This window comes from Bos grunniens, chromosome 4 (genome assembly GCF_055505025.1).
Source record: "Bos grunniens cultivar Pamir isolate PY7600 chromosome 4, Bosgru_T2T1.0, whole genome shotgun sequence".
NCBI classification, from domain to species: Eukaryota; Metazoa; Chordata; class Mammalia; order Artiodactyla; family Bovidae; genus Bos; species Bos grunniens.
The window spans coordinates 107,035,786-107,051,845 of NC_141168.1; the positions used below are offsets into that span (position 1 = coordinate 107,035,786).

At 43.6% G+C, this 16,060-nt stretch overlaps 1 protein-coding gene across 22 annotated transcripts in view; it reads right to left on the reverse strand.

Moving 5' to 3' along the window:
* The window catches only part of DYNC1I1 (dynein cytoplasmic 1 intermediate chain 1), a 382,305-nt gene that overhangs the window by 127,737 nt on the left and 238,508 nt on the right, over positions 1–16,060 (reverse strand). For all 22 annotated transcript variants that reach the window (XM_086397756.1, XM_086397763.1, XM_086397764.1 and 19 more), the window contains one exon: positions 7,827–7,952. In XM_086397756.1, the coding sequence (XP_086253882.1) occupies positions 7,827–7,952 (126 nt within the window). The remainder of the gene's footprint in view (positions 1–7,826; positions 7,953–16,060) is intronic.

The window sequence follows — 16,060 nt, forward strand, 5'->3', positions numbered from 1 at the left end:
CATGGGATTCTCCAAGCAAGAATACTGGAGTGGGTTGCCATGCCCACCTCTAGGGGATCTTCCCAACTCGGGAATCGAACCCATATCTCTGGCATCTCCTGCATTGTAGGTAGTTTCTTTACCCACTGAGCCACCTGGGAAGCCCCAACCGTCTCCTAGGACTCGGTAAATATCTCATCATTTAGTCATGAAACAAGTTTAAATAACTGGGAAGGTGGAACTTTGTAACTGCCTCAGGTTTCCTCTTCACTTGGCTCTTGTATATAAAAAGCACACAGGGGGATCTAATGAGAGGAGACGGCCAGGTGATGGGAATCAGGGCATGGTGGGGACTGGGGCCAACTGAAGAGTTCTTGTGGAGAGGGGATGGCCTCTTCTCAGCTCTAGCCTATTGTTGCTGTGAGGATCTGGCCATAGTGGGTGCCCTGTAAATGTATGAATAAAGGAATGAGTGAATGGATGAACATGTAAGGTGAGATTTCTTTGTAAACTACTCAAGTAAGGAAAATAAGAACACCAAAGTGTAAGCTTCCTTCAATGAGATGGCCTATCGTGCAGTAATAGAGAAACAACCAAATTTAAAGAGAATGCTTTTGTCTCTTCAAAGCATGTTCACCTATTACTATGGGATTATGTTTTCCTCAAAGTCATATGTTGGAGTCCTAAAACTCAGAGTGATGTTATCTGGAGATGGGTGCTTTGGGAGGTAATAGGTTTAAATTAGGTCATAAAGGGGAGGCCCTCGTCATGGTATTAATATATGTGAAAAGCTCGCTCACACTCTCTCTACGTGAGGATGGACCTAAAAGGCAGTCACCTGTAAGTCAGGGAGAGTCCTTAGCAGAAACCACAACAGCTGGCACCTTGATCTTGAACTTACCAGCTCCAGAACTGTGAGAAAATTGTTTTATGCTTTTTAAGCCACCCAGTCTGTGATACATTATTATGACAGCCTGAGCACACCAACACACCTATTATCTCTTTTGTATGTGTGCTCGGTCATGTTCAACTCTTTGAGACCGCGTAGACTGTAGCCCGCCAGGCTCCTCTGTCCATGGGATTCTCCAGGCAAGAATACTGGAGTGGGTTGCCATTTTCTTCTCCATATTATCTCTTTTATCCTCACAATAATCCTAAGAGGTAAACAGATGTCCATTGGCATTCAAGCCAGACCCCTGATAACACTCATTTCCATGAGACCAAGCTCTTGGGACCTCAGTGAACGGCCAGGGGGCAGGGTGGGGAGGACAAGCAGAGTTACAGGCTGGAAACCCCACTCATGCTGTTTCCAGGAGCTCACTACACAGTACCAATGATTCCTGGGCAATTCCTTGATGAAGCACAACTGCAGAAAGCCCAGTTCAGACCGTTTTAGCACAGTGCATGGCAAGAAGAGAGAAGGGCATTTAGGGGACGGAATAAAATCTTCAACATTGAGTTCTATGCCTCCAACCGATGTGCACATCAATGGGGCAGAGCAAACATTAATAAATCTTAGGTAGCTTTGTAATAATACTAAATGTCAGCTTGATCACTTGCAATATGACATGGCAAGACAAAGGAAACAATTTAAAAATAAGTTGTTCAAAGATGGACTCTCTTTTACAGCATCCCTTGCATGTAATAATAGCTCGCTTGGTCACTTGTCAAGTATACAGCTCCTTCAATGCTGTTTTTAGATGAAGAATAGCCCCTGATACTATCTCTTTGTTATAATCCTGCCGACAACTAATAATCTCCCTAGATGTATCCTAATGATCAGTTTTGCTTCTTCTTACGTTAATTTTTAGCAAAGATTCTAGAAAGCAGGCAGATAAAGAATGAAAGCTGGCAAGGCAGTTTCTCTGCTGCCAGCTTCCTGGGTTGAAACAGAAAAAGAAAAGTCCCTGCTGTTTGATTTAATAAGAATCAGTGTCTAGCTCAAGCCTCTCTCGTCGGACCAGTCATACTCAATTGGCATAAAAGAAGAGTTTCCAAGTGTCTGCATTTCATTTCAGCAAGTACACGTAAATTCCCGTGTGAAAGTGAAGTGAAAGTCACTCAGTCATGTCTGACTCTTTGCAACTCCATGCAGTCCATGGACTTCTCCAGGCCAGAATACTGCAGTGAGTAGCCTTTCCCTTTTCCAGGGGATCTTCCCAACCTAGGCATCGAACCCAGGTCTCCCACATTGCAGGCAGATTCTTTACCAGCTGAACCACCAGGGAAGCCCAAGAATACTGGAGTGGGCAGCCTATCCCTTCTTCAGTGGATCTTCCTGACCCAGGAATCGAACTGGGGTCTCCTGCATTGCAGGGGGATTCTAACCAACTGAGTTCTCACCATGTGCTTTTTCCTAAAGACACAAAATAGCACTGCTGTGCTGCTGCTGTTCTTGTCTAATCCTTATAATCTGAATCTTTTATGCAAAAGTTTAATTCTACCTTTGTGTCACATGAATTCCTTGCTGCTGCTGCTGCTAAGTCGCTCCAGTCGTGTCTGACTCTGTGCGACCCCATAGACGGCAGCCCGCCAGGCTCCCCCATCCCTGGGATTCTCCAGGCAAGAACACTGGAGTGGGTTGCCATTTCCTTCTCCAGTGCATGAAAGTGAAAAGTGAAAGTGAAGTCGCTCAGTCGTGTCCGACTCCTAGCGACCCCATGGACTGCAGCCCACCAGGCCCCTCCGTCCATGGAATTTTCCAGGCAAGAGTACTGGAGTGGGATGCCACTGCCTTCTCCGACGAATTCCTTAATTACCCATAATTATGTACTTTGAAATGCATCTCACAATCTGTACAACCAACGATGCTGGTTTGCTCTTTGGGGTCTCCCCATCCTGCATTGCCTTTGAAAACTGGGTCTTACATTTGTCAGCATGTCCTTATCCATGGAGTTCATTCTCCAGTCATTAAGCACCTAATATGTGCCCTTACTTTGTCATCCCAGGAATTCATATTGAATACATAACCCTAGTTGTCAAATAAACTTTTTTTTTTTTTTTTTCAAATTTATTGGGATATAGTTGTTTTCTCTTCATTCATCCCTTCTCTTTTCTGACCTCTACAGAGTAACAGGGCTTCCCTGGTGGCTCAGTGGTAAAGAATCCGCTTGCTAATGCAGGAGATGCAGGTTCCATCCCTGGGTCAGGAAGATCACCTGAAGGAGGAAATGGCAACCCACTCCAGTATTCTTGCCTGGGCAATCCCATGGACAGAGGAGCCTGGAAAGCTACAATCCATGAGGTCACGAAAGAGTCAGACATGACTTAGCGACTAAAGAACAACAACTGAGCAACAACTACTTTCCACATTGAAAAGCTTAGAAAATGACATAAAAAAGAAAAAATCAGTCTGGCCATAAGGAAGTTACCCTCCCTTAATTAAAAAAGAATCCTTAAGTCAAATTCTAACACTTTTCTGGTCATAAAATACCTTGGCAAATTCTTTTAAATGAATGTGTATCTTTGTGTCTATAGCTGTTTTGTTATTTAGATTACATGCCACAGTCTGGGCTAGGAAAGGGACAAAAATTGATGGGAGAAGAAATCAAGTTTATTGCAATAAACCTCACAGCTCCAGCAGAGTTGGAGGAAGTCTCCTTTCTATGACGTGATGACAATGCCTCACCAACTGCCCCATGGTCACTCGGCAGTGTGGTCAGCCAGGAACAGAGCTGCCTGTCCACTGTGTCCACTCCCCCCACCAGCAGCCCACATTCCCATCACTCCTCCCAGGGAGATCTGCAGCCTGGGAGAACCTCATGAAGAACCAGACGCTGAACGGCTAAAGTTGTCACTGCAATCTCACCTGTTATCTTTATAGAACCTTAATGAGAAGAGAAGATGCGGAAAAAATCAGCTGAGGATTTTAAACATGGGCACAAATGAGGTTAGTTGGTATGAACCCCACTTCACATTCTGCTTCCCCCTCCAACCCCCAAATCAGGAGCGATTTGGGTCTATGTCAATTTCAGGTCACTGTCAGATAATCCTCAAGAAGAGAATGCCAAGGACAAAGAAACCAAATCGGGAAAAAAAAATAAAAGTAAAAATAAAAACCTCTGACAAAGCCAAGCCTCTAAATATAGCTTTTCCACTTTCCTCAATGCAGCTAATTCTAAGATATGTATTTCTGATTCTACTCATTCTGTTTTAAAAGAGAAAGACCACACCAGGGTAAGCAATGCAGGGTGGTCAGATGCATAACCTAATGACAGTGTGGGGAAGCCACTACAGAAGACAGCAGGAGCACTGCCAGATGGCGTGGCGGGGACCAGGGACTGACTGCTACGCAGAGTCCACTGATGTTTTCCAAGTACGGATGGCTCTTATTGAAATGAAAATAGAAAATGTGGAACCAGAGCCCATACTAAAAATCCAGTTTAGTAACGACAGAATACTGCCCACGAAAGTAGAGGGTATTTGGCCTTGCTATTTTCAGAGAGAAAGGAGCCTTCCTCCTGCAATCTTTTTACCATTAGGATAAAAGCCTGTCAGTCTTCACAAAGGAACACTGAACTGCTGTCTACATCTTGTGCATTTGTTTTCTAGTGCCCCAAATGATGTTTTTCTGAGTCATAGGATTTGTTTGCAACTATATACACTTGCCCAAAACACGGAGAATCGGCAGAGATCAGCAAGAAATGGCCAGCTAATGCAATTATTCCAAACTGATAAAAAATACAATCATAAGGCACTCGCAGCTCCTCCCTACCCTCAGCCCCCTTTCTTATTACGCAAACTAATTTTGAAATTATTAGAACACCACAGGAGAATGTGGAAACAAGTTCAACCTACCCAATTTCAGTGAGAGTGTGTCTAGAGAGGACCAGCTGTAATAAATAAGCTCTACTAATGATTAGAGAAGGAAATGGCACCCCACTCCAGTACTCTTGCCTGGAAACTCCCATGGACAGAGGAGCATGGTGGACTACAGACCACGGGGTCGAAAAGAGTCGGACATGACTGAGCAACTTCACTAATGATTAGAAGCGGCGTAACAAAGACAGTGAGGAGGGTTTGGTTTCTCTCATGTCTCATCCCTGGGTTGGGAAGATCCCATGGAGAAGGGAATGGCTACCCACTCCAATATTCTAGCCTGGAGAATTACGGACAGAGGAGTCCGATGGGCTACAGTCCACGGGGTTGCAAAGCATCAGACACAACTGAGCGGCTAAGACTTCTACACGTCACTATTTTTAGTTCTGTGGCCACTCCAAATTCCCCCTGAACTACCATGGCTACTTCACGGCAACCAAACTGTCCTGTTACTTCTTCCCTCCACCTCACCTCCACCCACCAAGTCATGTGCACCTTCCCTGGCTGTCCAAGTTAACCCTGCTTTGGTCTCCCAACACCTCAGCCATACTCAGGATCACAGCACTTCTGTTTCTTTCTGCAGACACTGTTACTTACTTGGTGGTGATTCAAACTTCATCGAGATCAACTATGGCAAGATGGGTCACTATCCCAAGAGAAACGGTACTGTCCAGGGCATGCTGTGTCATGTTGAACATGGCTGAATCCCCTCCTGGAAAAACTCTTGCTCTTCTGACCACCACGGAAGCAGATCCCAGCAATGAGTGAGCCAGAGGGAATAAGTGTCTGTTGGCGGGGAGGTGGTGGTGGGGCGTGGTAAGAAGGGGCAGGGATTTGGGTAGGAAATTTCTCCAATAGGATCAGGTGGCAGGGCATCAGAGGAGCAAAAGCAAGAAATTCCTCTCTAGTTTGGGTCAAAGGGGAAAAAAGAATGATGGGCATACATTCAAATGAAGAAGCCAACTAGTCTCATCACTGATCACCCCCTTTATTCTTCTCTCCTCTACACGGCAGGAGTTTTCAACTATTGCTGCATATTCAACTCGCTTGGAAGCTTTCAAAAATGACTAGACTACACCATAGACTAATAGTTAAATCAGTAGACTGTTCTTTTACATATGTCACATAACCCCAAAGTTTCAAAGGACTAGGAGTCTCCCCTTTCTCAGTAAGAATGGTAGGTAAAGCTAAGAACCCCCACCAGTTTCTGGTCACCAGATGAAGTGCAGATAGTAGCAGGAATTTGGGGGAATACAGAGATATCTTCGTATCTTTTGGTAGGATATTAAGAGCACTCTGACTTGAAAAAAAAATCAAGAGCATATCTTCTAGAACACATACATTGGAGCATTTAAAAAGCAAGTAAAAATAAGGTTAAAGGCATTCTAGTGAAGCTTTTCATAAACGATCCCAAAGATAGCAGGAGACGAAAAGAAAGGATGTTCTTCTCAGTCAATGCTAGCATTAACCATTGTGTCAGAAAACACAAAATTTGAAAATTCCAGTTAATTCCAGAAGGTTTCTTCTGGAATTTGTGTCTTCACTCAACTTATTAGTTCCCACTGACCTGTTACTCTGCAATGCTGTGAATGTTAAGCACATTCTCAAATTGTTATTGTCACAGGCGACCTACTGCTAGTTAATATAATAATAAACATTTTTTTGATGATAAACATTTTGTACACTGACCAAAACAATATAGTGTGTCACTTCTTAAAGTTAAAAAAAATTCGTATATGATTTTATACACTATTCAAAATACTTCAAATGGTGCTTTTTTTTTTTCTTTTAAATGTGCTTCTGTTTATCCCATAATCCTTTTAGTATTTTCTCGGTAATTCAGCAAAAACTCTTTAAACTGAATAAAATTAGGATTTTGAGCTTCTATGTTTACAGAAAGAGCATATCAGACTGACAAATTTGATAATCTTAAAAAGAAAGAAAAAACTGTTCTCATTTCAAAGGTTCAAGAAATAAAGGTTATTTACTAGGCAGACCAGGACTTCTTGTTGTTTTTATGATAGCAAATTAGAAAAACATGGTCAGAGTTAGAGGTTACTCAATCAGGTTGGAGCTACTAGGACCTTTATTCCAGCAGTCCTTGTTCCTCAAATTATATCTGATAATGTTCTGAAGTCTAAACATATTTTAGTTCAAAACGATACTCAGCTCTTAGATATAAAATGGCACTAAGTTTTCAAATATCAACAGGTTTACCCAGTCTCCTCAACTGATGTATTTGTTTTCAGAGCAAGAGTGGCAGATTTGTAATATCTGAGGAGCTGAGACTCTGAGCAAGAATGCTTGCTTGCATCTTCCTGTGCGTAATCACAGGAGAGGGGCATTAATACAGGGGTTGGTGCTGGCCACTACCAGGGCCTATTATTTCAGCAGAGCCATGGCAACAGGGCAGTTGTTACATACTTTCAGCCTGTTTTGTGTCGACTGGAGGAGTGGACCGATGCGTCAGCAGACACAAGCAGTAAAACATCCCAAACTAGCTGCAAACCACAAACAGTATCTGTATTTCTCAATGATTCAAAAAAGCGGGTGATAAACCTTCCCCTAAACTGGCTACCAAAGTATTATTATCTGTGAAGTAAGATGGTGCCCGTCCACTTAAAACTGGCGAAATCGCACTGAACCGCATTTCAGAGCGAGGAGGGAACTTGAAATGCTCTTGCTCTGCGGATGTCCACGTGGGTGGGCAAACATATGTTCCTGCTAAGCAGAGGAAGTGGTACACCCGGATTTCTTCCTAAGTGCGAGGCCTTTATAAACTCATGCTCATGGCGCTGTTTTAAATAGAAAGAAAATGACACACAGTCCCCAACCAGGCTTCCTAACTGTTTGGAGAGGGTGGCCACTTTCCCAAAACATTAGGTTACTGTGGGGGAATTTTCCAAAATTGTCAACAATTCCGTTTTTAAACTCAGTGCTTCTTCTCCACACGGAACAGATGCAAGGCAGCAGGAGCTATATTTGGCCTCACGGGAGATGTCAGTTATTTTTGCAGTGCTGACTCCTACCTGACAGTGGAAGACATACTCTGGTGTGGTTTTCTTAAACTTCATGTTCCAAACCAAGGCTACTCCATCTGGTTCATGCGGAGCATCTTCGTTGTTGTTGTAGGAAGCGACCATCAGCTCAGGGTACTAAATGGAAGAAGTCACAAGATGCGTTATGCCAAGATGACAACACAGGGAAAGATTCTTATTCCAACTTGAAATGGTACTTGCTTTTTAAGCTGTGGCAGACTTAATACTGGGGCTTCCTGGTAGCTCAGCTGATAAAGAATCTGCCTGCAATGCAGGAGACTCTGGTTTGATTTCCGGGTCAGGAAGATCCCCTGAAGAAGGGATAGGTTACCTACTCCAGTATACTAGGGCTTCCCTGGTGGCTCAGATGGTAAAGAATCTGCCTGCAATGTGGGAGACATGGGTTTGATCCCTGGGTTGGGAAGATCCCCTGGAAGAGGGCATGGCAAGCCACTCCCGTATTCTTGACCTGGAGAATCCCATGGACAGAGGAGCCTGATCTACAGTTGATGGGATCATAAAGAGTTGGACACGACTGAGCGATTATAAGCACAGCACAGCACATAACTTAGCACCAACTTCGTGTCTCAGCCCACTGCAATCTGGTTTCTACCCGCAACATTCCACATGTGCTGGCCATAGTCACCAGTAACCGCCACACTACTCACACTGCTGAACCTCTGCGGTATCTGACCTTTGGGCGGCTTCCTCCTCTCTCCTATGCTGGCTTCCATCACACCTTTCTCTCCCACTCTTCTGAACCACTGTTTTTAGCCTCTACAGTTCCTTCTATTACCTATGGGGGACTGGGGCTGTTTTCTGTCCTCTTGTTGGTCTCTGTTTACACATTCTTCCCTGGTGATCTCATCAATAGCTTTAATTAGCGTTCATATACTGACAATGTTCAAATATTTATCTCTGGGCTTGATCTCTCTCTAAGGTGTATATTTTACAGCTGCTGCAGATTTCTCAAGGCTGTACATAGACACATCAGATGCAATGCACAGAAAAGTGAGCTTGCTGCCTTCTACAAAAACCTATTACTCTTCCAACGTTTCAACATTCATCACATTAGGACTTTGACTGTCTAGGCCAGACACTCATGTTCATTTTTACTCCTCCCTCTTTCTTCTCTGTGTGCTGTTTCAGTACTTCCTCAATACCTTTCAAATGTATGCTTCTTTCTATCCTTAAGGTCAGAGCCTCCTAAATGAATTTCTTGTCTGGATGAAGACAACAGCATTTTAAATGACTTTCTGCTTCTAGGCTTGCCAGGCCCCACCCTCACTTACTCCACTCTCCATCCTTTGTCAATATGACATTACAAAACATGTATTTGACTAAGTCACTTCTCTGCTTAGAATAGCTTAATGGCTCATCATTACTTTCAAGATAAAATCTAGGTCATTTAGGACCCTTCATGATCTGTTCTTGGAGGAGGAAATGGCAACCCACTCCAGTATTCCTGCCTGGAAAAATCCCATGGACAGAGGAGCCTGGAGAGCTACAGTCCATGGGGTTGCAAGGAGTTGGACACTACTGAGCAACTGAGCACATGTTTTCTGTTAGCTTCTACTTTTCTGCCTAATCTCTTACAACCTACCCTCTTTCCTCCCAACCCCTAGCTATGACCCAGCCTCACTGGGCTAGTTCTGAGGTTCATAGGTACAGCCTCTGTACCATGAGTTGACACTCACTCTCATTGAAAAGCCTCTCCTGTGTTGGTTACATTATTAACTTATTCATTAAGACTCCATGTAGGCATCAAGTCCTCCAGACAATCCTACCTAATCATTCACCACCCCTCATTGTCTCTCATCAGCCCCCTTAGCATTACGTATGTCCTCCTATGAAGGCACGTGTCAAATTGTATTATGGCTTTTCCCGGTCTATGCCCATGACTAGACTGTAAGCTCTTTGTGTAGGGGCCTGGTTTTATTGACCTCCGAATCCAGGCCTAGTAAGTCCTAGCATGAGAAACTTGTGCCAAAATCTCCTGAATTACAAATACTCTTTTTTATGTTAGTGACCCTATGCTCAGCAGCAAGATCCTATCTTTGATCCTTTGTTAAATAATGCCAACAATTAAAAGCTCAAGTAAAAGAAACTCAAGTAGTAAAATAACTAAGAGGACTCTATAGCAAGTAGAAATACCTACTCACCATACATGAACTCTATGTTCAGCATTAGAAATAAATAGGTTGAATCTCACCACAGGTATTTTTGAGTTAGAGTACATTTTATGAAAACGTCATTCCTACCCGGGATTTCCATAAGGCAGCCCCATTAAATATACTATCAGGATTATAGCTGATCATACCACTCTCTGCTCATGGGTAATTTAGTTCTTTTCCTTCTTATTCACTATACTGTATATATGTAACATAAGTTTGTCAGTAAAAATCTGAACATCAGCTTTTTTTTTCCCTATCAAAAATAATTAAGCCTGAGTCTATGTGTTTTATTCATTCTTTGAACTCCCCCAGCTTAAGAAAGCTGCAGAGAGTTACAACTTGCCAGTTGGTGCAGAGGAAGTATAAGCCTGCAACGAGACACATGTATGTGGCCACCAGGGGAAGTAATCATTCTTTATTAGAAAACACTCCTCAGCGGATGAATCAAAGGCCTATTAAGAAAGGCCTTTGATTCAAAGCCCATTCAAAGAAACTAACATCCAGATAAACACAGAAGTCTCCAGACTGTCCATCTGAAGTTTAACTATGTCACATGTGAAAAGGCAGCTCTATAAACATCCACACCACTACCACAGTGGCCAATGAGCAGCCAGATGCGTCTGGAATAATATCCCACAGCTTCACATCTGGGTCTCATCGCTGGCTCCCACTTTAAAAAAAAATCTTAAATTATTGGGCTTAAAAACCCCTTTAGAAAACAGGGAGAGTTTTCTTCAAATACCAGTGAAATGCTCTTGGTGTAATTTTTGTAACTGGGATCAAAAGGCATAAAGATACTGATTAACTCTTAAGTCATGAAAGTGTTTATGATTTCAAAGTCTCCTCTAGTATGTATGTTTGAACATGACTAATCAATATTTTATTTTCCAGCAAAAAGTAGTCATTCTCTGCATGATTATTTAAATATTAAAATTATTATTTTAAAGAGAATACCAACTACTGGGAAGTTTGTGATTATTCACAGGGCTGAATTATCTAATAATTAACCTAGGGGAATTTTACTCGGAAATTGCCAGATCTGCTCTCAAGCTGTTTGTTCTTATAAAAAAATAAAATCTGACATTTACTAGCGAGGAAGGAACCAACATGCTTTACGTGTTCATTATGCATCCAGCAAGGGGCTGGGTGACATGTTCACTCATTTGATTCTTGCAGTTCTCTAAAGTAAGCAACGGGTTTTCCCATTTCTACAGACAAAGCAGCCCAGGTAAGAAACTGGGTAAGGAATTTGTTCCAAGTTAAGTTGCTAATAAATGACAAAGTGAGATCCTGCTTGAAGTCTATTTGTTTCAAGACCATGTCTCTTACACTGTGGCATGCCTCAAGTGGCCCCCAAGCATATGTAAGGCACTGAAGTGTATTAGTCACTCAGTCATATCCAACTCTTTGCAACATCATGGACTGTAACCCACCAGGCTCCTCTGTCCATGGGATTCTCCAGGCAAGAATACTGGAGTGGGTTGCCATTTCCTCCTCCAGGGGATCTTCCCAATCCAGGGATTGAACCCAAGTCTCCTGCATTGCAGGCAGCTTCTTCCACCAGGGAAGCCTATGTAAGCCACTGGTGATAAGTAAAACGTGGGACAAGACAGAAAGCACACTGGTAGATTTCAGGAGCTGGGGGTGGGGAGTGGGGAGGGGCAATAGGGACTTAGTGTTTAATGGAGACAGAATTTCAGTTTAGGAAGGTGAAAAATTCAGGAGGTGGATGATGGTGAGAGCTGTACAACAATGTGAATGTACTTAGCGCCACTGAACTGTACAGTTAAATATGGTTAAAATAGTACGTGTTACATTACGTGACTTTTACCACAATGAGAAAACATTAAACAAAACGCAGGACAAGAATATTAACAGTAACGTGCTCTGCTTTATAGGCGCTCACCATTTAGTAGAAGGTGAGTCATGCGTATGAAAAACTACAACACAAATAGAAAAGCAGAGCAAGCTAAGATGGAGACAGGAAAGGAGTTCTATCAAAGCACAGAGGATAAAATAGCCACTTCAGTTGGAATGTGGTTATGCCAGGGAGAGATATTGAAAAGGACTTCTGAGAAGAAATGAGATTGCCAGGGCCCTGTCAATGGGAAAGTGATTAGGAGAGCAGAAAGAGAAGAGTAGAGACAAGGGCACAAACATTGATGCAGGAGATTTCTCTTGGATATTGGTCTGGCACAATAATTCTCCCAATCCTTGGAAACTACCTCAATACACAGGCGTCAAACTTCCCAGGGATCATTCATTCACCCCAGCTTGGGCAATCACATTCTCTACCTTGGTCACTGTAAACTTTGAACTGAGACACAGATTCCCTGGGTTGCAAATGAGTCAGGTAATGACAGCATCCAACTGGTGAAGCCTCTCAAGCTGCCCAGATTTATACTCCTGGGTCCCAGCTCTTTGTCTTTTCCGGGGATTCCCTGAGTACCCTAGTGACTAGAATACATTTCCCTCTCTGCTGAAGGTAGCCAGGGGTAAATTTTTCTTAACTAATGCAATGGAGAACACATTCAGAAAACACTTAGGTTATAGCACCTGGCTGGGAGGCAGGTTAGGCGAAGAGATGAAAAAGATTAAAGGGCTGGAGATGCTTCAAGACATTCCCACGGAAGTCACTGAATACAGGCTGATGATTTTAGACTTTATGCTGGGAGTCATACTCTGCAATTGCTAATATTTCTAATTAGACCACTACTTTCACTACTATGCCACATTTATTGAGCACTTTTACTATACTGCTGCGAAGTCGCTTCAGTCGTGTCCGACTCTGTGCGACCCCATAGACGGCAGCCTGCCAGGCTACCCCGTCCCTGGGATTCGCCAAGCAAGAACACTGGAGTGGGTTGCCATTTCCTTCTCCAATGCATGAAAGTGAAAAGTGAAAGGGAAGTCGCTCAGTCGTGTCCGACTCTTCGACCCCATGGACTGCAGCCCACCAGGCTCCTCCATCCATGGGATTTTCCAGGCAAGAGTGCTGGAGTGGGGTGCCATTGCCTTCTTTACTATACTAGACACTTTATTAAAGTCTAAGTTTTTAAAGTACATTCACTCATTTAATACAATAAGCACGGGACTGAAGTTTGATGACTATTTTGGGAATGAGGAAACTTAAGCCAAGAGAAGTCAGGTGACTTGCTCAAGGTGACATTGAGAGCAAATAGGTAATCATTACAAATAGTAACCTGGAAAAAGTATGTAATGATTCAACAGTGTAGAGAATTGAGGCAGGAAAACCAGATAGGAAGCTATTTCCTGATACAAGCAAGAAGATGGCATGACATAAAGTGGGTATCGATTCCACATGTAAGTAGATTTGAGTTGGTGACAGTGGGGGTCTTTTTGCTACCATAAATTTGACTGGGTTTGGCAATTAAATGAGCTATCAAAGATTACTTGAAGGGGGGCGTGGTTGAAGGGGAAGTGGGGGAGGAATAGAGAGAAGTTGGTGCCAGCAGATGTAAGCTATTATGTATAGAATGAATAAACAACAACATCCTACTGTATGGCACAGGGAGCTGCGTTCAATATCCTGTGAGAAACCAAAATGAAAAATAACAGAAAAAAGAACACACACATATATGTATAACTTTGCTGTACATCAGAAAGTAACACAACATTGAAAATCAACTATACTTCAATAAAAAAGATGACTTGTGTTTGCATCCTGAATGACTCCAAGGTTAGAGGATGCAAGTCACATGTGAGAGGAATATATAGGGTGGGAGGAAGATCATAAATCTGGTTTTGTTTACAACTGTCACATCTGTCATGTTAAATGAGGACAGTATTATTGACTCCCTCTGTTAAACAATATTTGATGAACAGCAAAGTTGACATAATTCCTCAAGTGCCCAAATGTCCTTCAGGAGCTAATGACTGGTGGCTATTTTGCAAATATTGCAAAGTTAAAGTGTTCTTGTTTAGAAGAAGACCAAGGAGGCCTTTAATCCAGGAGCTCAAAGCGAAGCTATGCAGGAATCTTATACTTTCTTCCTCCTGCCGCCCCCCTCTTCCATTCTGTTGCACCCATAAGTACACACTCCTCTACTGGACTCGAAGACTATGCCTCTGGCCTTTTCCTCTTTCTGAACATCACTGGATTCCATATAGATTTACTCAGAAAGTCTCTTCATCCCATAAGTATGTAAACTTGGTCCTTAGAACTCCACTAAATTGTTACGATGCAGGAACTAGGGGTTCTTTGGTGTTGAGTTCATCAAATTCCTTTATTATCCTTTTTTAAAATTTATTTTTAATTGGAGGATAATGGCTTTACAATGTTGTGTTGGTTTCTGCCATACAACAACATAAATCAGTCCTATGTATACATTTAGCCCTTTCTTCTAGAGCCTCCCTTCCAACCCCGCCCCGCCCCTTTATCCTCGCAGAGCCTGGAGCTGAGCTCCCTGTCTTATACAGCAGCTTTTCCACTAGCTACCTATTGCATACATGGGAGTGTATATATGTCAATGCTACTCTGGAACTAAGGATTCTCATTTCTTTTTCTTATGCTCCATATAAAATACAGTCTTCAGAATTTCAAACCCCTTCCCCACACTGCAGATGACAGATTACACAAAAATGGGGGAAAATCGGTGGAACTTCTGCCCTTTCCAGTTTCACTTCCAGCAACAAGAACGATACACAAGATCCTGTGTGGAGACACATCTACCCGAGGGCAACAGGGAGATGTCCACCCCATGCCGAGGCCAGGTGGGGACCAGCCCTACCGGCGAGGGTCCCACCACCTCCTCCAGGAGCGTTACCAGCAGACCTGGGGACTCAGTAAAAGCTGCCCTTGAGGAATGTGTCCCATAAGGTTCCCGTGCAATCTCCAGACTGTGAACAAGCGAAGAAGCCGCACTAAGTGTTTCCTCCATCTTGGATCTGATTTCTGCACACACGACCAAGCGTGCTCACAGACCACCCACGTGCTGGCTGGCAGGAAGCAGCCGGGTACACCCCTGCCTGCATCGGCCTCTGCACAACTGTGCCCTGCATGCTCTCTTGTTCGGATGTAAGAGGAGAGTCAAGAGGAGAGAACACTCGCCCACTTTGCGGCTGTTGACAGTCTGGTTGCGGGGGATTACATTCCTCTTCAGTGTTCTGTTCCCCAGCACGATTACATGAGGCTCTTCACATCATCCGCTTCACTGCTCTGCCGGGAACACTCTCTTCTCCCCTCCCTTTCTCTAATCCCAGTCTTCTAAGACACCCTGTCCAACCAGAGGCACAGACTCCGATCTCCACTGAACCCTGAAAGCGCTTGCTATCAGCCCTACGTCATTCAGCACTTAGAACCTCTTTGACTTTTCAGCCCGCCAGGGTTATCTGTCCCTGGGATTCCTCAGGCAAGAATACTGGAGTGGGTTGCCATGCCCTCCTCCAGGGAATCTTCCTGACCCAGGGATCAAATCTGCATCTCTTATGTCTCCTGCATTGGCAGGCGGGTTCTTTACCACTAGCACCGCCCAGGAAGCTTGATGTTACGAGGGTGAAATAAAATAATGCCTTCAGAGTAGCTGGCACAGTGCTTAGCATATAAGAAGCACAAATTAAAAGCTAGCCATGGGGACTTTCCTGGTGATTCAGTGGTTGAGAATCTGCCTTCCGATACAGGGGATGTGGGTTCAATCCCTGGTTGGAGCACTAAGACCCCACGTGCCTGAGAGCAACTAAGCCCACATGTTATAACTCAAGACACCTGTGTGCCTCAACTACTGAGCCTGCGCCCGTGCTCTGCAACAAGAGAAGCCTGAGCATTGGAACTAGAGAAGCCCGGGCACCACAGTGAAGACCCAGTGAAGCCAAAATTGAAAAAAAGAGAAAGAAGCTAGCCATGATTACTATTCCCAATAAAAGCACAGATTAAAAGAAAGTAGAAAATGTGCTGTGTATAAGTGCCCAGTGTTTATCATTCCTAGCTCCCTCACTGCTGTTATATCATTGTCATTACTGGAGGGAACATGGCACGATCACCCAGAACACAGGCTCGTGAGTTAGATCATGTGAGTTCATACCCTGCCCGCA